This window comes from Macaca nemestrina, chromosome 2, assembly GCF_043159975.1.
Source record: "Macaca nemestrina isolate mMacNem1 chromosome 2, mMacNem.hap1, whole genome shotgun sequence".
NCBI lineage: Eukaryota > Metazoa > Chordata > Mammalia > Primates > Cercopithecidae > Macaca > Macaca nemestrina.
The window spans coordinates 110,179,017-110,201,989 of record NC_092126.1 but is presented as its reverse complement, the minus strand read 5'-3'; the positions used below and the strand labels follow the sequence as shown (position 1 = coordinate 110,201,989).

At 43.3% G+C, this 22,973-nt stretch overlaps 1 protein-coding gene across 3 annotated transcripts in view; it reads left to right on the top strand.

Annotated features, from left to right (window-relative positions):
- Positions 1-22,973, top strand: part of PRSS43 (serine protease 44) — a 26,913-nt gene extending 3,940 nt beyond the window's left edge. Inside the window, exons 2-6 of one of the 3 annotated variants that reach the window (XM_071091564.1) lie at positions 19,269-19,394; positions 19,734-19,890; positions 20,255-20,505; positions 21,293-21,456; positions 22,023-22,973. In XM_071091564.1, coding sequence (XP_070947665.1) covers positions 19,269-19,394; positions 19,734-19,890; positions 20,255-20,505; positions 21,293-21,456; positions 22,023-22,259 — 935 coding nt within the window. In that variant the 3' untranslated portion in view covers positions 22,260-22,973. Of the gene's footprint in view, positions 1-19,268; positions 19,395-19,733; positions 19,891-20,239; positions 20,506-21,292; positions 21,457-22,001 lie in introns of all 3 variants that reach the window. The other 2 variants (XM_024792350.2, XM_071091565.1) reach the window with 2 other exon arrangements.

The window sequence follows — 22,973 nt, the reverse complement described above, 5'->3', positions numbered from 1 at the left end:
GCCCCCACCCATATGGCCAATTTATTTCAACGAAAGTGCTGAGGTAATTATTTGGGGGAAAGGGTAAGTCTAATAAATGGTGCTGGAATGATGGCATATTCCTATGCAAAAAAAAAAAAAAAAAAGTGAGCCTTGATCCTTACCTTGCATTATGTAGAAAAATTAACATATTATAGAACTAAATGTAAAACCTGAATTTATAAAACTTCTCTAAGAAAACTTGAAGAAAAATCTTTCTGATCTTTGTTAGGCACAGATTCTTTAAATATGATTCAAAAAGTATGTACCACATAAGAAAAGAATGATATATTGGATCTCAACAAAGTTAAAATCTTCTGCTCTTAGAAAGACAGTATTAAGAAAATGAAAATAAAAGCCACAGACTTGAAGAAAATAGCAACAATGTTCACTGTTAAAGAAAAAATTATTCAGTAATGTTTATTAAAGCACAACAAGGAAGACTTTATTGAGGACCAACAAAACAGGTTTAAGGATCACTACAATAGGGTCTCCCTTCCAGGGTGAGGAAGAGAGACTGGGCTCAACTTTGAATACAGTGTAGACATGTGGGAATTTATAACCAAAGAGAAGTGTGGGGATCAGTGGATGGAACATTATTAAGAAGAAATATCAGGGGTGTCTTAGTTCATTTGTGTTGCTTTAACAGAATACCACAGTCTGGGTAATTTATAAAAGAAGATTTATTTTTTACTGTTCTTGAGGCTGGAAAGTCCAATCTTAAGGTGCTGGCATCTTGTGAGGGCCTTCTTGCTGTGTTATCCTGTGGCAGAAGGCAGAAGGGTGAGAGGGAGGGAGGGGGAGGGGGGGGGAGAGAGAGAGAGAGAGAGAGAGAGAGAGAGAGAGAGAGAACTTATAACCTGAAGCCGTTTCATAATTAGCTTTAATTCTGATATAAAATTTGTTATAATGTATTGATTGGTGGAGCCCTCATGACCTAAACACTTCCCATTAAGCCCATCTTCAGACACTTTTGCTTTGGGGATAAAGTTTCCAACACATGAACTTTGGGGGACACAGTGAAACCATAGTAGGGTGTAAGGGGGATCCTGGCTCATCTGACCTAACAGGATTCTTGCTTAAGATAGGCCAGAGTGATCAGACATCACCTGGGGGATGGGAGAGGATGAGGAAACTGATCAGATAATGAGGATAATCAGATAGCAAGAATGGGAGTTCTGGCTAAATGGACTTAGCAGAGTTCTTTTGGTAAAAGCAGATTTTACAAAGAAGTGCACAGACAGATCTAGGAGAAGATTTAGATGCCTGACTAAAGTTTGGTCAGGCAAATAACTTTTGTCACCATTCAAAGACTTATATATGAATGTTTATCACATCTGTATTCATAACAGCCAGGATCTGGAAACAATCCTAATGTCAACAGTTGAGTGATGAAATACTAGTCAGCAATAAAAATAATACACTTTTGTTCATTTAAAAATAAATGAAAAAGTAACATTTAAAAAGAAAAAGAATAAAAATGAACTATGAATACACAAAATGACATGGATGAAATTTAAAAAACATTACATTGAGTGAAAGAAATTACACTCCCTCAATTTAGATTGCAAGTAGTCTTCCAAGTTAGCAGAACAATTGAGGACTTTCCTATTGCTGGTTAGAGACCGTCCCTCACCACACGTTTGTCCTTTATGACTTCTTTGGTGCAAGTGCTATGTCTTCACTTAATGACCTTTAAGTTTCCTCCTATAGGTCAGCAGTATGAGCTTTAAAAGCTAGCTTTACTGGCCGGGAGCGGTGGCCTGTAATCTCAGAACTTTGGGAGGCCGAGGCAGGTGGATCACGAAGTCAGGAGATTGAGATCATCCTGGCTAACATGGTGAAACCCCGTCTCTACTAAAAACACAAAAATTGGCCAGGTGTGGTGTCTTGCGTCTGTAGTCCCAGCTACTCGGGAGGCTGAAGCAGGAGAATCGCTTGAACCTGGGAGGCGGAGGTTGCAGTGAGCCAAGATTGCGCCACTACACTCCAGCCTGGGTGAAAGATCAAAACTCTGTCTCCAAAAAAAAAAAAAAAAAAAAAAAAAAAAGCTAGCTTTACCTTTTACACACACACACAAAGCTAGCTTTACCTTTCACACATGTTACTTTCTTGCAGGTCACCAGTTGCAAAACAAATTTCAGACTACTAAACACTTGGGTCTTGAATAGCTGGAGGAGTAATGAAAAGGAAAGAATGAAGATTCTGAAGTTACCCAACTTCTTTTCTTTCCTACATTTCTATGTGATTGCCTTATCTAAGAAAGTCAGATGTCTCACAGCAAGGGGTATGGGAGGAGAAGGGAGTAGCTAAAGAGATTCCGAGATAACTTCATCACCAGATTGATTAGGAATTTATCAAAATCTGGGCTAACTCTAGTCTTTGGTTAGGCATTTTTTTAAAAACAAAAAGAGTGATGTGGAAATTTCAGATCAAGAGACCTAGAAATCAGTCCAAGCATTATTCTATGTTGGGAGCAAGTCCCCCAAAATCTGGCCATAAACTGGCTCCAAAACTGGCCGTAAACAAAATCTCTGTAGCACTGTAACATGTTCATAATGGCCAGCTCTAGGCGCTTAACATAAGGATTTAAAATTAAAAGAACAAATATTTAAAGCATCCCAGGCACACCTGACCTTAATACCAGAAACTGGAGTGCTTAAAGGAGCTGCAGACAAATTAGCAGCTAGTAGCCCATTAAAATGGATAGAAACACTTGGAAGCTCTGTGATATCAGTGATGACTGTGCTTTTAATCTGTGTTTGTCTTTGCGTAGTGTGCAGATGCGGATCCCGACTCCTGTGAGAAGTAGCTCACTGTGACAAAGCTGCCCTTGCTTTGATCTCTTTGCAAATCAGAGAAGGGGGACATGTTGGAAGCAAGCCCCCCAAAATCTGGTCATAAACTGGCCCTAAAACTGGCCATAAACAAAATCTCTGCAGCACTGTAACATGTTCACAATGGCCCTAACGCCTGCACTGGAAGGTTGTGGGTTTACGGGAATGAGGGCAAGGAACACCTGGCCCGCCCGGGGCAGAAAACTGCTTAAAGGCATTCTTAAGCCACAAACAATAGCATGAGAGATTTATGCCTTAAGGACATGTTCCTGCTGCAGTTAACTAGCCCAAACTATTCCTTTAATTCGGCCTGTCCCTTCGTTTCCCATAAGGGATACTTTTAGTTAATATAATATCTATAGAAACACTGCTAATGACTGGTTTGCTGTTAATAAATATGTGGGTAAATCTCTGTTTGGGGCTCTCAGCTCTGAAGGCTGTGAGACCCCTGATTTCCCATTTCACATCTCTATACTTCTGTATGTGTGTCTTTAATTCCTCTAGCGCTGCTGGGTTAGGGTCTCCCCAACTGAGCTGGACTTGGCAATTCTATTATCTGTTTTTTTTTTTTTTTTTTTTTTTTTGAGACGGAGTCTCACGCTGTTGCCCAGGCTGGAGTGCAGTGGCGCGATCTCGGCTCACTGCAAGCTCCGCCTCCTGGGTTCACGCCATTCTCCTGCCTCAGCCCCCTGAGTAGCTAGGACTACAGGCGCCCGCCACCGCGCCCGGCTAATTTTTTGTATTTTTAGTAGAGACGGGGTTTCACTGTGGTCTCGATCTCCTGACCTTGTGATCCACCCGCCTCGGCCTCCCAAAGTGCTGGGATTACAGGCTTGAGCCACCGCGCCCGGCCTTTATCTGTTTTTTAAAAGACACAAAATGATATTGTAGGGCCATTAAGGAATATTCACTAAAGAACTTGCTTTCCCATTATAAACAATTAGAAAAAACTGGACAGAATTATTTTATTCTGAGTTATTTATTTTATTTTATTTAGAGTTATTTTATTCAGAGTTATTTATTTTAATAACTTCAGCTATTAGGACAATAGCCAGTATATGACTGTGATCCTAGAGAGAAGGAAAACAAGTGAAGTGAGTTATATAATTATATTGGCCTCCTTGGTGGAGGCAATTTTCAGATGGCACAGAGAGGGAAACCCAAACAGAACACTGATATCACTAAGTGAAGGAGACAGAGATTTGAGTTCAGGAAGGCTACGTATCTGGAGTTTGCAGATCAGAATACTGTAGAGCAGAGGTTGGCAGACTATGGTTGTGGACCAATTCAAGACATAGTCTTTTTTTGTACAGGTCTAAGATAAGAATGATTTATACACTTTTGAAAGACTTGTTTTTAAAAAAAGAATATAGCAGAGACTATGTGTGGCCTACAAAGCCTCAAATATTTACTATTTAGCTATATATAGAAGTGTTTCCCAAACCATGCTATATAGGGTGAAGATAATCAGAGAAAGTTCCAGAAATCTGCAGAGCACTCCCTTTTAGGCTTTGGCTGAATGTTAATTTGCACATGAATAGGGTAAATTTCCAGGTGACTAGGCAAAGGACAAATGCCAGGGAGCCATAAGTTGAGCAATTCTCAGAACTCACGCAGTACTGGGAGACATTCAAGTTTCACCCAACCAGAGAGGAGGGATCTCACTGAATACTTGGGTGATCAGTAGAGATCCTACAAGATTCACACCTTAATATCAAGGATAAGGTAGCTGATATGGTTTGGCTCTGTGTCCCCACCCAAATCTCATCTTGAATTGTAATCCCTGTGTGTCTATGGTGGAACCTGGTAGGAGGTGAGTGGATCATGGTAGTGGTTTCCCCCATGCTGTTCTCACGATAGTGAATGAATTCTCATGAGATCTGATGGTTTAAAAGTGTTTGGCAGTTCCCCATTTGCTTGCTTTCTCTCCTGCCACCACGTAAGCTGTGCCTTGCTTCTCCTTTGCCTCCCACCATAATTGTAAGTTTCTTGAGGCCTCCCCAGTCATGTGAAATTGTGAGTCAATTAAACCTCTTTTATTTGTAAATTACCCAATTTCAGGTAGTTCTTTTTAGCTGTGTGAAATTGGACTAATACAGAAAATTGGTACTGGAATAGTGAGGTAATGCTATAAAGATAACCTGAAAATGTGGAAGCAACTTTGGAACTGGGTAACACACAGAGGTTGGAAAAGTTTGGAGGGCTCAGAAGAAGACAGGAAGATGTGGGAAAGTTTGGAACTTCCTAGAAACTTGTTGAATGCTTTTGACCAAAATGTTGATAGTGATATGGACAGTGAAGTCCAGGCTGAAGTGGTCTCAGATGGAGATGAGGAACTTATTGGGAACTGGAGTACGGTCACTCTTGCTATGCTTTAGCAAAGAGACTGGTGGCATTTTGTCCCTGTCCTAGAGATCTCTGGAGCTGTGAACTTGAGAGAGATGATTTAGGGTATCTGGTGGAAGAAATTTCTAAGCAGCAAAGCGTTCAAGAGGTGACCTGTTTTTTTCTGAAAGTGTAGAGTCAGCCATGTGCATTCATAGAGAGATAATCTGAAATTAGTGCTTATGTTTAAAAGGGAAGCAGAACATAAAAGTTTGGAAAATTTGCAGCCTGACCATGTGGCAGAAAAGAAAAACCCATAATGTAGAATATAAAACTGAACTTTTGTACTCATTACATTAAAATCTGTTGACCCTTCATTTTGAATGGGCCTTTTACCCATGCATAACTTTGTAAAATCATTGGAAAATATTGGTTTACTTAGTTATGCAGATTTTCCAAAAGTTGACACATTTCATTATAGAGTACTGTACAATATCAGAAAAGAATTGCCTTCACTCAGATTACCACCACTGTCATCAGAAAAGTCTTTAATGATTGGAAAGCTGTTGTGTTCATGGTAGCACATACAAATTTTCCAAAATTCAAATTTTCACTTGAAAGCTCAAATTTTAACATTGGCAACAAATACTGTCAGTCATTTTTCTTAAAGTCACAGATTCTAACTTACTTTATTTTTGAGAAAATGCCTGCCAAATACTTAGGTCAAAATAACAATAGTTCTATTATGATTCATTCTTTGAAAGTAAAAATGATGTCCCATGATAAAACCAGCTAGTTCAGTTCACAACTCAAACAACTGCACATGTGTTTTCTTGAGTCAGCATCATACTTCTGCGTACAGCAGCAGTGCTTTATGCATACTTGCCATTTCATCACACAAAATAATTAAATGCATGTACATTAAAAGATCAATACTTAATAAATTAATAATTTTTACAAAGATTATTTATAAGATATATGTATATATTTATAATATGTATGAACCCCAGTAAGGATGAGATGTTGGCCCTCCAGGGTAGAAGGAGGTTGATATAATCATCTTCCTACCAAATAGCTAGTTGGTTTCCTTCAGGAATGTAGCACATCAAAGGCTTGGCATTGCTCTCTGATGCTGACAGATTAGACATTCAGAGCAGTAGTAGCTAGATCACCTTTGTTCAGAGGAAACTCGTGCTGTTTTATTGGGTGAATGAATAGCCTCCAATCCTGCCAACACAATTATATTCTTTTCCTGAGCACAGCGTGTAGTGCAGAGGTTGACAAGGACAGGCGCTAGCTGAGCTCTACTGGAGGAGTCATCCTATCCACCTGGTTCAACGTTGAGTGCTTCTTCTTCAGCAGATACCCATTGGTGGGCATTGGTATGAGATTTTAAAAAGCCACACCTATTATACCCACTCCTATAGGTCTAGCCATGTGCTTCTTCCCCAAATGTTTGAATTTTGCTCTAAGGCCCAACCAACCAGACAAGTCATTCTTCACTGCCTGAGGGTCCATATATATTCTTACTCAGGCCACTTCTCCCTTTACAGCAAGTTGATGACCAGGTGTACTGTGTGAAACTCTATGTATAGGGTTTCCCCTCACCACTGTCTTTTAGGGACACTCATGAATGGAGGATTGTGATGGTTGACACTGAGTGTCAACTTCATTGGACTGAAGGATGCAAAGTATTGATCCTGGGTGTGTCTGTGAGGGTGTTGCCAAAGGAGATTAACATTTCAGTCAGTGGGTTGGGAAAGGCAGACTCACCCTTAATCTGGGTGGGCACCATTTAATCAGCTGCCAGGACAGCTAGAATATAAAGCAGGCAGAAAAAACATGAAAAGACTAGACTGGTCTAGCTTCCCAGCCCACATCTTTCTCTTGTGCTGGATGCTTCCTGTCCTTGAACATCAGACTCCAAGTTCTTCAGTTTTAGGACTTGGACTGGCTTTTCTTGCTCCTCAGCTTGCAGATGGCTTATTGTGGGACCTTGTGATTGTGTGAGTTAACAAACTCTCATATATATATATATGTCTCCTGTCTAGAACCCTGACTAATACAGATTTTGGTACCAGGAGTGGTTCTAAAGGAACAGAATATTAAGGATGGAGTTATTTCATTGGTTTTGGGGTTTCTGGAATTGGCTGCTTAACATGATTAGACGCAACAATGCGAAGGACTCTACTTCTAAACTTTTTTTTTTTCTTTTTTGAGATGGCGTCTCACCCTGTTGCCCAGGCTGGAGTGTGGTGGCACGATCTTGGCTCACTACAACCTCTGCCTCCCAGATTCAAGCGATTCTCCTGCCCCAGCCTCCCGAGTAGCTGGGATTACAGGCACTGGCCACCAAGCCCGGCTAATTTTTAAAATATTTTTAGTAGAGACAGGGTTTCACCATGTTGGTCAGGCTGGTTTTGAACTTCTGACCTTGTGATCTGCCTGCCTTGGCCTCCCAAAGTGCTGGGATTATAGGCATCAGCTACCACACCCGGCAGGACTCTACTTCTAATAGTATGGAGAACACTGATAGTCCTTGGCATGAACTGTTTAGAGAGTTATGCAAAATAAATACATTTGACATTCCTGATTCACAGCTCATGAGAGGCAAGGACTTTAGTGACTCTATACACAATACCTTTGACCATATGTGGAGAGCCAAGGAACAAAATGAAGCTGGTTGTTTGCTTTAAGTTCAGTGGACAAAGTGATGAAAGAGAATGGTGAACTCAGGGATTCTAACTCCCAGTTTCAGAAGCAGATACTGAGCCTCAAATCTGCTAAGATTGCCCTGTGTGAGAGTCTTATCTCCTGTAGAGAAAGAGCTGAAATTGTGGAAAAGCAGACATAAGCTCTTACATGTGAGTGGCTGACCTGCAATGAAATGTGCATGCACAGTCTCGCCAGGTGTCTACTGTTAAAGTGAGGGCATTGATTGGAAAACAATGGGACCCTGCAACTTGGAATGGGGACTTGTAAGAGGACCCTGATGAAGCTGGGGACACTGAATTTGTAAACTCTGCTGAACTTTTTTTGGCCAGAAGAAAAGCTTTCTCATCCCCAGTAGTGGCAACATCCCCTCCCTGACCCGTGCTGCCATCAGCCTTTCTACCTTTGTCTAAGGAGATAAACCCTGTGCTGCCTGAGGCAACAGCGATGGCCTCTTCTGAGACAGTTGCCAGACAAGGTAATGTTGATTCTCCTCAGGAGCCACCCCCAATACCCCCATTTGCTTCTAGACCTATAACTAGACCTATAACCAGTCTTAGTGGGCCCTTAGAGGTGAGGTTGAGAGTGTGACCCATGAGAAGGTGCACTACACTTGAAAATAACTACTTGAGTTTTCTAATTTATATAAGCAGAAATCCAGAGAACAGGCATGGGAATGGATATTAAGGGTATGGGATAATGGTGGAAGGAACATAGAGTTGGATCAGGATGAATTTATTGATTTGGGCACACTAAGTAGGGACTCTGCATTTAAAGTTGCAGCTTGGTGAGTTAAAATAAGGTTCTAATAGTTTGTTTGCTTGGTTAGCTGAAATATGCATTAAAAGATGGCCCACTGTGAGGGAGCTGGAAATGCCTGATCTCCCTTGGTTTAATATAGAGGAAGGCATCCAAAGGCTTAGGGAGATTGAGATGGTGGAGTGGATTAGTCACTTTAGACCTACTCATCCCAGCTGGGAGGGTCCAGAGGATATACCCTTGATCAATGCCTTGTGAAATAGATTTGTGAGGTTAGTACCTGCGTCTTTGAAGGGCCCTGTAAGTGCTCTTCTCTGTATGTCAGATCTAACAGTGGGAACTGCAGTCACTAAACTATAAAATTTAAATACAGTGGGAATAATTGGATCTCAAGGTGGTAGGGGCCAAGTGGTGGCACTCAACCATCAAAGGCAAGGTGGGCATAGCTACTGTAATGAACAGCAGAGGCAAAGCAGCAATCAGAATGGTCTGACTCGTGTAGAGTTCTGGCATTGGGTAATTAATCAAGGTGTTTCTAGAAGTGAAATTGATAGGAAGCCTACTGTATTCCTACTTAATTTATATAAGCAGAAAATTCTAGGTCGGATGGATAACAGACTAATTTGAATTATAAACACAGAGAATCATGGCCCCTCAATCAATTTCCAGACTTGAGCCAGTTTACAGACCCAGAACCCCTTGAATGAAGGGGAGGCTGGGTCCCCTTGAGGAAAGACCCCATTACACTACCGACAACTTATGCTGTTAATATTTCTCCCATCCTTCCCCAAGGAGACCTATGGCCTTTTACCATGGTAACTGTGCATTGGGGAAAGGGAAATGATCAGATATTTCAGGGACTACTGGACACTGGTTCTGAGCTGACACTGATTCCAGGGTATCCAAAATGTCATTGTGGTCCTCCAGTTAAAGTAGGGACTTATGGAGGTCAGGTAATTAATGGAGTTTTAGCTCAAGTCTGACCTTGGTCCAGTGGGTCCCTGGACTCATCCTGTGGTCATTACCCCAGTGCCAGAAGCATAATTGGCATAGACATACTTAGCAGCTGACAGAACTCCCACATTGGCTCCCTGACTGGTAGGGCGAGGGCTATTATTGTGGGAAAGGCCAAATGGAAGCCATTAGAGCTGCCTCTACCTAGAAAAATAGTAAATCAAAAACAACATTGCATCCCGGGAGATCTACGGAGATCAACTACGGAGATCAGTGCCACCATCAAGGACTTGAAGATGCAGGGGTGGTGATTCCCACCACATCCCTGTTCAACTCTCCCATTTGGCCTGTGCAGAAGACAGAGGGATCTTGGAGAATGATAGTGGATTATCATAAGCTTAACCAAGTGGTGACTCCAGTTGCAGCTGCTGTACCAGATGTGCTTTCATTGTTTAAGCAAATTAGCACATCTCCTGATACCAAGTATGCAGCCATTGACTTGGCAAATGCCTTTTTTCTCCATTCCTGTCCATAAGGCCCACCAGAAGCAAGTTGCCTTCAGCTGGCAAGGCCAGCAATATACCTTTACTGTCCTCCCTCAGGGCTGTATCAACTCTCTGGCTTTGTGTCGTAATCTTATTTGGAGAGCCCTTGATTGCTTTCTGTTTCTGCAAGATACCACACTGGTACATGACGTTGATGACATGCTGATTGGATCCAGTGAGCAAGAAGTAGCAAACACTCTGGACTTATTGGTGAGACATTTACATGCCAGAGGATGGGAAATAAATCCAACTAAAATTCAGGGACCTTCTACCTTGGTAAAATTTTTAGGGGTTCAGTGGTGTGGGGCCTATCGAGATATTCCTTCTAAGGTGAAGGATACGTAGCTGCATTTGGCCCCTCTTACAGCCAAGGAAGAGGCACACTGCCTAGTGGGTCTATTTGGATTTTGGAGGCAACATATTCCTCATTTGGGTGTGTCACTCTGACCCATTTATCGAGTGACCTGAAAGGCTGCCAGTTTTGAGTGGGGTCCAGAACAAGAGAAGGCTCTGCAACAGGTCCAGACTGCTGTGCAAACTGCTCTGCCACCTGGGCCATATGACCCAGCAGATCCAATGGTGCTTGAGGTGTCAGTGGCAGATAGGGATGCTGTTTGGAGCCTCTGGCAGGCCCCCATAGGTGAATCACAACAGAGGCCTCTAGGATTTTGGAGCAAGGCCCCACCATCTTCTGCAGATAACTACTGTCCTTTTGAGAGTCGGCTCTTGGCCTGTTACTAGGCCAAGAGCCTAGTAAACATGTGGAAACTGGATGTTTGACTATGGGTCATCAAGTCACCATGTGACCTGAACTGCCAATCACGAACTGAGTGCTTTCGGACCCATCTAGCCATAAAGTGGGTTGTGCACAGCAGCATTCCATCATCAAATTGAAGTGGTATATACGTGATTAGGCTCGAGAAGGTCCTGAAGGCACAGTAAGTTACACAAGGAAGTCGTTCAAATGCCCATGGTTTCCACTCCTGCCACCCTGCCTTCTCTCCCCCAGCCTGCACTGATGGCCTCATGAGGAGTTTCCTATGGTCAGTTGACAGAGGAAGAGAAGATTAGGGCCTGCTTCACAGACGGTTCTGCACGATATGCAGACACCACCAGAAAGTGGACATCTACAGCACTACAGCCCCTTTCTAGGACATCCCTGAAGGACAGTGGTGAAGGGAAATCTTCCCAGTGGGCAGAACTTCAAGCAGTGCCCCTGGTTGTGCACTTTCCGTGGACGGAGAAATGGCCAGATGTGCGATTATATACTGATTCATGGGCTGTAGCCAATGGTTTGGTTGGATGGTCAGGGACTTGGAAGAAGCATGATTGGAAAATTGATGACAAAGAAATTTGGGGAAGAGGTATATGGGTAGACCTCCCTAGTGGTCAAAAACTGTCAAGATATTTGTATCCCATGTGAGTGCTCACCAACAGGTGATCTCAGCAAAGGAGAATTTTAATAATCAAGTGGATAGGATGACCTGTTCTGTGGACACCAGCCTCTTTCTCCAGCCACCCCTGTCATCATCCAGTGGGCTCATGAACAAAGTGGCCATGGTGGCAGGGATTTGGGTTATGTATGGGCTCAGCAACATGGACTTCCACTCACCACGGCTGACCTGGCTATGGCCACTGCTGAGTGCCCAATTTGCCAGCAGCAGAGACCAATACTGAGCCCTCGATATGGCACTATTCCTCAGGGTGATCAGCCAGCTACCTGGTGGCAGGTTGATTATATTGGACGTCTTCCCTTATGGAAAGGGCAGAGGTTTATCCTCACTGGAATAGATATTTACTCCAGAAATGGGTTTGCCATTGCATGCAATGGAGAAAGCATTGCATGCAACGCTTCTGCCAAGACTACCATCCATGGACTCATGGAATGCCTTATCCACTTATCTGTGTCATGGTATTCCACACAGCATTGCCTCTGACCAAGGCACTCACTTAACAGCTAAAGGAGTGTGGCAGTGAGCTCATGCTCATGAAATTCACTGGTCTTACCATGTTCTCCATCATCCTAAAGCAGCTAGGTTGATAGAATGGTAGAATGGCCTTTTGAAGTCACAATTGCAATGCCAACTAGGTGACAATACTTTGCAGGGCTGGGGCAAAGTTCTCCAGAAGGCCATGTATGCTCTGAGTCAGAATCTAATACATGATACTGTTTCTCCCATAGCCAGGTTTCACCAGTCCAGGAATCAAGGGGTGGAAGTAGAAGTGGCACCACTCACCATCACCCCTAATGATCCACTAGCAAAATTTTTGCTTCCAGTTCCTGCAGTGTTACATTCTGCTGGCCTAGACGTCTTAGTTCCAGAGGGAGGAATGCTGCCACCAGCAGACACAACAATGATTCCATTAAACCGGAAGTTAAGATTGCCACCTGGACACTTTGGGCTCCTCCTATCTTTAAGTCAACAGGCTAAGAAGGGAGTTACAGTGTTGGCTGAGGTGATTGACTCCAACTATCAAGATGAAATCAGTCTACTACTCCACAATGCAGATAAGAAAGAGTATGTATGGAATACAGGAGATCCATTAGGGTGTCTCTTAGTATTACCACCCTGTGAGTAAAGTCAATGGGAAACTACAACAACCCAATCCAGGGAAGATTGCAAATGGCCCAGACCCTTCAGGAATGAAGGTTTGGGTCACTCCACCAGGAAAAAAGCCACGACCTGCTGTGGTGCTTGCTGAAGGCAAGGCAAAGGGAATACAGAATCGGTAGTAGAAGAAGGTAGTCATCAATACCAGTTATGATCACGTGACCAGCTGCAGAAATAAGGACTGTAACTGTCATGAGTATTTCCTCCTTTTGTTAAAAACATGTTTGTACACACTTGCACTAAGAAAATATAATTTTATTTCCTTTTTCCTTTATCAACGTGACATAAGATTTATTCACTTCATATCAACATTTAAGTATTGCTAACTTAATTTAACAGTATTTGGGTTGGGGATTGGTGTGTTTCCAGTTGTACAAAGGATAGCTGTATTGTGCTAGGTGTAATTATAACCTTATTATTATCTTTATCTGAAAATTGTGTATGATCTCAGGAGATGCATATGGGTTCAAGTCAACAAGGGGTGGACTTGTGATGGTTAATACTGAGTGTCAACTTGATTGTATTGACGGATGCAAAGTATTGGTCCTGGGTGTGTCTGTGAGGGTGTTGCCAAAGGAGATTAACATTTGAGTCAGTGGGCTGGGAAAGGGAGACCCACCCTTAATCTGGGTGGGCATCATCTAATCAGCTGCCAGCATGGCTACAATATAAAGTAGGCAGAAAAACGTGAAAAGACTAGACTGGCCTAGCCTCCCAGCCCACATCTTTGTCTTGTGTTGGATGCTTGCTGCCCTCAAACATTGGACTCCATGTTCTTCAGTTTTAGGACTTGGATTGGCTTTCCTTGCTCCTTGGCTTGTAGACGGACTACTGTGGGACCTTGTGATTGTGTGAGTTAATATTCCTTAATAAGCTCCCATATCTATATATCTATACATATATATATATATAGATAGCTCCCATATCTATATATCTATACATATATATATAGATAGATATATATATACACACACACACACACATAAATAAATACATATATATAAAATCCTATTAGTTCTGTCCCTCTAGAGAACCCTGACTAATACAGGGATAGAATGCAATAGCAGCCTATTTTCAGCTGGCACAGAATTTTGAGTTCATTTTTGAACCAAGCACAGTTTTTCCTCCTAATTTAGCTAGGATGCTCCCCATAAGGCTATGAGTGTAAACTGAGGGAGACATTTCAATGCATCACAAATAGGTGACATGGGGGTCTAGTTCATCTCTTTGTGTAACTTACTTGTGTCTTCAAGACTTGTCATAATCCAGTTCCAAAGTATCACTTCCATTGAATGATGGATTGCTGTTTAGTCCAATTGAGTCTATGACTTGGTGAGTCTGACTAAATATCTACCTTATGATAGGAAGCTCCAGTTTCTTGGTCACTTGATGTTTTGTGGTCTGGCACTTAGTTTCCTTTAGGGTTTAGTAGTGTGTCAGGAGTTGCTTTTCAAATAATGTAGTTTCTTTGCTGCAGATGGTATGATCTTGCTCCAGAACTGAGAGATCTACACTGTGACTCTCTAGGTATGACATATCAGAGACTCTTTACAGCATTTTAATTAACCATGGCAAACTCTAGCACCATGGTATTTGCCAGGTCATATACCCCAGGTGACAAGGCTGCTTATACCGCAGCCTGACTCCGTCTCTTGACAGGAGGAACTGCAAAGTATTGCGGTCATTTTTGCAGTCTGTCACAGAGGTCTTTATGTATTAAACAACACCTTTTTTATTCCTTTGTAAATAAACTGGTTGAGTAATACAAAACTCTTGAATTAATGGTATGGAATCAGAAAATTGCTAAGCAACTCATTTGGTGAAATTTGCCCTAATGGAAGGAACTTTACCACAAGGGGGGTCTGTAAAAGCAAAAACCAACACTCTACCTTACTTCTAATGCCCAAGTATTTCCCCATGGCATAGTCAGGGGATTGATTCCAGAAATAAACCAAAATGTAACAGGGGCATCCTATCTAATTGTGATACCAAACTAATAAAACTGTCAATATTCCTGCAAACCTAGACTTCAAAACAAAACAAAAATGATTTTGTCTCTTAATTTTACTCTGCTGATGTCTCAATGTATGTTATAACCTTTGTGAACATGATGGTCATGTGAGAAAGTTGCTGTGTTCTCAGTTTGAACAGACTCATTTAAGCCTGGTGATCTTGGTAATTTTATGGCATTTTTTCCTTTAAATGCTCACTGTGTAGGTTTGACGAATCAATTCTTCTGAGGTCTGACTTTCTCGCACCCTACAAAGAAACTTATTTATTTTTTAAATGCATTTATTTCTGAATCTTCCTTTGTCACTCCTATTGGCCATTTGTATTTCTTCTTTTGTGCAGCGCCTTCAAGGTATCTGCCATATTGTGAGTGATTTTCAGTTCTTTTGATATTCTGAATACTGGTTTTTAATTGGTTATGTGTGTTGCAAATATCTCCCCCCACCATGTGGCTTTTAATTTTTTCCACAAATTTTTATGGTGCCTTTTGATGAACAGTGGTTCTTAATTTAAAGGTGTCACATTTATTAATCTTTCTTCATGGTCAGTGTTTTTTGTATCTTGTATAAGAAATAATTCTTTACTCCATGGTCATGAAGATATTTCCTTATAACCGGCGTCTTATTGATGAGAATTTACATTTTTTTAAATGGTGCTTTACTATTACAAACAGTTGCTGCAGGGCCTTGTTATATATATTTTGGCATACTTGGCATGTTTTCTGAAAGAATATCTGTATAGAATAAACCAGCAGAGAAATTACTAGGTAGGATGTTATTTTAAATGTTGATAGTCACTGAAAAATTGGCTTTCAAAAGATATCGAACATGTCTTTCATTCAAGATACTTATCATACTGTATTACAATTATTGGTTAATCTGTTCATCCACCTATGAAGAGATAATCATAGCTTCCCATATGGTTCTGGATGCTGAAAAAAACAAAGCAAGTCTGTTCTTTAACATGGTTGTAATTGGGTTGAATTCATCAACTGCACAGGAGAAAAACAGCAGAGATTGTGAAAAATGTTGCCTGGACATGGCTTAAGATCTAGAACTTGGATGTTGAGATCGGACTGCAGCAAAGAATGTTTCTCCTTCAAGGAAATAATATACAATGACTTCAAAAGAAGTATTCTAATACGTTTTGAGATAAACAAAGGTTGGATCAGTAAACCTAAAGATGACTAGAAAAGATGGCAAATTGTACTCTGATGGTGATTTTTTTAGCTTTTTTAGATTTTTAACAGAATATATTGTTATATGAAAAAATGGGCTCCAAAATATGTGCCCAATTGTGAAGATAATGAGATTTCCCTCTTCGGTTTGCTTGTTTTTTTCTTATTTTTCTACAATGAAAATAACTTGCCTTAATAATAATAATATATTGCTAATGTTTATATCAGATAGGCTAATTGGTTTTAGAAGTGTATATTCTGGGGTCAATATTAGACAATAACAATACTGTATACAAACTTTTATCTTTATTTCTTTTGTTTTATTTTGAGACAGGGTCTCACTTTGTTGCCCAGGCTAGAGTACAGTGGTGAAATCATGGCTCACTGCAACCTCGACATCCCAGGCTCAGGTGATCCCCTCCACCTCACCCTCCTGAGAAGCTGGGACTACAGGTGTGTAGCACCATGCCTGGCTAGTTTTTATTTTTTTGTAAAGAATGGGTCTCGCTATGTTGCCCATGTTGGTCTTGAACTCCTGGCTCCAGTCATCCACCCATATCAGCCTCCCAAAGTGTTGGGATTACAGGTGTGAGCCACTGAGCCTGGCCAGATTTTTATACTATTAAAGCTTTATGATTGAGTGTGTTGTTTTATAAATTAAGTTTGAAAAATTTTTTGAGATAACTTATGAAATTGAATAGATCCACATGCAATTGTAAGAAATAATAATAGAGATCCTCTATACCATTTACCCAGTTCCTGCAGTGGTAACATCCTGAGAAATGATAGTACCACATCACAACCAGGATATTGACATTGATACAATCCATCTATCTTACTCAGATTTCTCCAATTTTACTTGTGCTAATTTGTGAGGGTGTGCAAGTCAAGATGTATGTATAATTCTATCCAATTTAATCATATGTGTGAGTCTCTACCACCATAGTCAAGACACAAAACAATTTCATTACCAGAGTATTCCTTGTATTGCCTTTACAAAACCATGCCTACCTCCCTAACTCTGGACAATCACTAATCTACTTTTCATTTCTCAAATTTTATCTTTTCAAAAGTGTTATATAAATGGAACTATACAGCATGCAACCTTTTGGGATTGGCTTTTTTGATTCAGCATTATTCCCCGGAAATTCATTCAAGTTGTTGCCTCTATTGATATTTTATTCTATCTTTTGCTGAGTAGTATTCTGTGGTATGAATGTACCACTATTTGTTTAACTGTTCACCCACTGAAGGACATTAGGGTTTGTATTCATCTCCTATTATAGCTGTAATAATTTACCATAAATGTAGTGGCTTGAAACAACTCAAATGTGTTATCTTGTAGTTTAGAGGTTAGAAGTCCTAAAATCAAGGTGTTGGCCAGCTGTCTTCCTTCTGCAGGCTCTAGGGGAAAATCTGTTTCTTTGCCATTTCCAGTTTCTAAAGGCTGCTGCATTCCTAGGCTTGTGGCCCCTTTAACATTTGCAGTCAGCAGTATAGCATCTTCAAAACTCTCTCTCTGACCTCTGCTTCTGACATCACATCTTTTTTTTCTGACTTTGACTCTCTTTCCTCCCTCTAGGATACTTGGTATTACATTGAGCCCACCAGGATAATCCAGAATAATCCCCTGTCTCAATATGCTTGATTTAATCACATTTTTTAGCCATGTATGGTAAAATATTCACAGGATCCATGGATTAGAGTGTGCTCATTTTTGGGAGGCCATTATTCTGTTCATTACAGGATTGTTTCCAGATGTTGGCTATGTGAGTACAGATACTACAAACTTTTATACAGGTTTGTGTGTGTGAACATCTTTATTTCTCTGGGATAAATACCCAGAAGTATAATTACTGGGTTGTATAGTAATTGCTTATTTTGTTGTATAAGAAACTGCCAATCCGTTTTCCAGAGTGGCTGTAATAGTTTATATTCCCACCACAATGTATGAGTGATCCAATATCTCTGCATCCATGCCAGCATTTGATGTTGTCACTATTATTTATTTTAGCCAGTCTGATAGGTGTGTAGTGATATCTCATTGTGGTTTTAGTTTCCATTTTGTTATTGACTCATGATGTTGTTGACAGTTGTTGTGATACTTTGGTTCTTGTCTTCTTAGTTTAAAAAAATTTAAATAAGAGATGCATAGCAAAGGAGATGGAGCATAGAGTAATTTATTGTAAAGGGAAAAGAATATTTTGAAAGTTAAGTGCAGAATAGACAGTACACCCTGAGAGAGAGATAATTCAGAGTGGTCTGCTTATAAGGATGAGACAGTGAAGACTGGCACTAGGGAGACTCTCTTTATGGGAGTATTACATGGTTATTTATAAGGAGTGGAAAGAGGTGTTATTAGTAAGCATGTTCTGGGTGGTCCTATGGGTGTACATGCACAGTAGCTGTGCATACTTGTTCATACATCGCACGTCTCATCAGCATCTGAAATCTACACCCGGGGTGTGCTTTTTACTGTGATAATGAAAGAAGGGTCAGTTTGAGAAAGGTAAAATCGAAGTGTGCATGCACTCTACAGGGGAAATTTCTTGCTGAAGATAGCTTTGCTTGAATGAGCTCAATTACAATGCGAATGCTGAGGTTTATGGCGTTGATTGTGGAAAGGTCATCACGGCTGCTGCGTCCCGAGGACATGGTCTATCTATCCTGCCTCAATGTTGAACATCTTTTCATGTGGGTGTTGATTTTCAAAAAGGTAGCAGTATCGTCTCTAACGCAGTGGTTAGTAATGTTAAGTGCAACATGCATGTTAAAGAGTTTTAAATTTTATTGCAGACAAATAAGGGAGGGAGACTCTGGTAAAGTCCTGGCCTGGAGGAAGCTCTGCCGTAGAGTAGTGGACGCGTCTTTGTATGAACAAAGGGCTGGACCGCTGCCACTCTGAGGCCAGGGACCTAGGCCAGGAGACACTGAATGCCAGGGAGGCGCCAGATGAGGTGGAGGGACCTGAGTCCACGGAGAGCTGCGAAGAGAGGACTCATCTGAGTCAGGACTGCACGGCGCGACCCCGCCTAGGCCCCGCCCCTCGGACGGTCCGGTGTCCCGGCCCCTCCCCCTCGTCCCTCGCGGGCGCTCCAGGCTCCAGCCAGAACGCATGGCAGGCGTGGAAACCGCTGCGAGGCGGCGCCACCACGGAGGCTGAGGTTGCCGGCAGTATCCATAGCGTCCCAGGGCGGCAGCTCCCTCGGGCTCCTGGCCTGGCTCTTGCTTCTTCAGCCATGGCTCGACGAGGCCCGGGCGGGCAGGGCGGGTGCGCAGGGAGGCATAGCACTGTTCTTCCCCTCCGCTCTCCCCTCAGGGCCAGGTGGCCAGGACCCCGGAGCGAGCAGATGGGAGCCGCCACCTGTAGGGGCTCCAGGATCCCAAGCGGCCGGTCAGTCCAGACGGAAGACAGTGACCCCCGCTCCGGTGTTATTTCCCTCAGGTGAGTCTGATTTCTTACCAGGCTCTGGCAATCCCACACACTATCATCAACATGGACCAACGGGACAGTAGCATTAAACGTCAGGTGACGCTTCTGGGCCATGCCCAGCTGCAGAGAACTGGCCTGGTTTGAGGGGGAGGGGACCTGCCCTAGAGGAGGAGGGGCTCAGGGGACACGATCTGTCCAGGGGCGGAGCGGCTCCCTGAGACCTGGGAGGATACAGCCATTTTCCGAAGAGCCTCAGGGGATGCAGGCCTTGCTTTGAGGGTTCTGAGGCTCATGGTGAAGGTGCTACAGCAGCGTTACTTTTAGTCCCTTCCTTTCATTGACCTGCCCCAGCCTGCGGCAAGCGGTTTGCAAGGATAATTGTAGGATTGCGGAGCCCAGATAGGAAGTGGCCCTGGCAGGTGAGCCTGCAGACCAGCAACAGACACATCTGCGGAGGCTCCCTTATTGCCAGGCGCTGGGTGCTTACTGCCGCCCACTGCATCTCTAGGTGAGTGTTTGGGGCTCAGAGCTTGGGCCCTGATCAGGCTGCGGGAACTGGAGCCAGTCTGTCCCCCTTCCTCAACCTCCTCTTCCTCATCTGTAAAAGGGGGTGACAGCCCCATAGTTTTTATCCAGTCTGGGTGAGACCTGATGATTAGCATTTCTAACAAGTTTCTAGGTGCTGCTGCTGCCGCAGCTGATCTGGAGACCACCGGCTAAAGTGGTCAGGGGTCCTGGAGGGATGTGGTTTGGAGAGAGGGAGGTAGCTGCTGGCTGGCATAGGAAGATGGGTACCAGGTGGGAAGCACCTGGAAGGTGTGGAAGCAGAGTGTAGACCCTGGAGGATCTTTCTGCAGTCATCTGGAATACAGAGTGAAGCTGGGAGACACAAATGTGCATCATCGCTCCAAAACAGCACTTGTAGTCCCAGTTCGTGACATCGTTATCCACCGATATTTTATGTCTTCTGGAATAATTGAAAATGACATTGCCCTTGCTCTGCTTCACTTCCCTGTGAATTACTCCACGCACATCCAGCCTGTGTGCCTCCCTGAACAGGCTTTCATGGTACAAGCTGATACGAAGTGCTGGGTGACAGGATGGGGCAAAGTGAATGAAACAGGTGAGACTATGAAGCAAGACTACAGCAGCCCCAGACCAGGGAAAATGTTGCTTGGTGCCCTGGGGTTGATCTACAAGCTAAAGGGAGGGACAGGGAGGCAGATATTTTTTAGTAAGTCAGGGAGGAGGGTGCAGTAGATGCTGCCAGGGAATAATTTTAACAACGGGTCTATGAAATTCTTTTGGTTTGTCAGGACCTGGGGATTTGGGTGCCAGGCATGGTGGGTTCTCTCTCGGGTGGATTTTAACTCTGGGGGTGATGAGCTAGCTGTCTGCCCTTTTAAGGTGTCCCTCCCAGGAAGTACCTACCTTGGTAGATAAGGAGCTTCCTGTGTATGAGAAGAGGCCAGAGACCTGTCAGTGAGGTGTAGGGCCTCCTACCCTTGGGGAGAGGCTGGATTTGGTACCCTCGGGCCATTACCTGTCTGACAGTCTGTGATCCTGCTCTAGAAAATATAGATGCTTTACTGATGTACAGGATACTGTGTCACTATTAGTACTACTATTCAGAGTGACAGATGCTTGGTTTTGGTTTCTCAGGGTGGTAATGCCTTGCCTTCCCTTTCCTGTCTGTTCTTATTTCCCCTGTTTTTGTTTGGATCTTATGTCCTTGTCTCCCCATGTCAACATTGGGCCTCATATCTTCCTTTGTCAAATGGGACAATATCCAACGCCTAAGAGGGTGTCTGTGTGTGAACACACAGTATTGAGACCCAGAGTGGGTAAGGGGTTCTCCTGTCCTGTCCCACTTATGCAGACCCACTCAGTTGTAAATTGTCTCTCTGCAGATTCATCAAAAAAGATAGTAACTGAGCTTCAGGAGGCTGAACTAAGCATTATGCTTCATGAGAAATGTAATAAGGTATTCAAGGAAAAGATGAGAATTAGGAATGAAATGGTCACGAGGGGGACCGTCTGTGGCTATAATGACCAAGGGAAGGATTCCTGTCAGGTCAGTTCATGGGCCTCTTGCTACCTCAGCACTGTAGTTGTCTCCTTAAAGCTTCCTCATCCCCAGCCAGTAGGGCCTGGGTTATCTCCTAGCCTCTCCGTTACCCTTATTCATGGTAATGGGACATGAGGACAAGCCACCAAGGCTCTCCTGGGCAGCCTACCTGATCCTTCAGGAGAGAGCAGCTGACACAGCCTGGAGTGGGAGGAGGGGTGAATCAGGCAGGTCCCACCAACGATACATGCTCCATGTCTTGAGCCCCTTCTGTGTGGCAGGCAGTGTACTCAGGTAAGCACCTGACTCATCATTGTCTCAGAGTAGGCACGATTCCATTATGTATATTCTGTTTTTTGGAACACACCTTTTTAGTAGGTACATGATTTTGGTTTATTGGAAATTGTCAATTCTCAGATCTCATATTGACAGATACCCAAGGCTAGGGAGGGTCTTAGGGGTTCCTGGGGAAGCCCCCTGAGTGCCTAGCTCTGCAGCCCATTGCAGTGCAATTAGCCTGCTCTGATGTGGATGCTATTTCTTTCCTACAGTGACTATCTTTCTTTTTCCAGGGAGATTCTGGGGGGCCCCTGGTCTGTGAATTAAATGGCACATGGTTCCAGGTGGGAATTGTGAGCTGGGGCATTGGCTGCAGTAACAAAGGATATCCTGGAGTTTACACAGAAGTTAGTTTCTACAAGAAATGGATTATTGATCACTTGAGACAAGCTTCCTGTCTGAATTCAGCAGACTCCCTCATCCTAGTCCTGTGTCTGATGATGCCCCTGGGCATCCTGGTGACCCGGTGATTGGATCCCATTCTACTTTCCCTGTTTCTGAGTCTCACACTTAGGTATCTCCTCTGACCAACCTCCCACTCCTTCTGAATGCCTTTTCCACAAATCCCAGTTGGAATCCACGGGCCCTCTGGAGATCCATACAATAGAGCATGGCAGGGAGACTGGGCCTTGGAAAGTACCCCTGCCTTGTGCTCTGGTCACCTGCCTCAGCCATGCCTGCACCAGGGCTGTGCTCTGGCTGGTGGGAAGGAGGGAGTGAACTGATTGCAGCTAGAGGGCCACCCGCCCTGCCAGGTGGGCCACGGTGACTCATCAATATCTGGGGGAACATCTATCAAAGAAGAAACATCATCAACGGTGAAGCAAGCGTTCAACGTGGTTCTGGTGTCAGGGCTCCCACCTGAGACTTTGAGAAACTAACCAGCTGGGTGATTGCTCAGAGAGAGTGAAGGAGGCGTTACCAGGTCCCTGCAGAGGTGTGAGGCCTGGGACTTCCACTGTGGCTCCACTGTCTGGGGCTGGAAGAAGATCCCCTGCAGCCCAGTGTGGATCCATCTGCGAGTGGACAGCCTCTGCCACACCAGCTCTCTTGGGGCAACCCATTCTTGCACCTCTTTCCTCAGTGCCCTAGTGGCCACTTTCAGGGACACTACAAGTTGTGTTGGGTCTGTTACAGAGTGTGGAGTTTTCAGAAATCAACTAAATAAATGTTTGGAGAGTCTC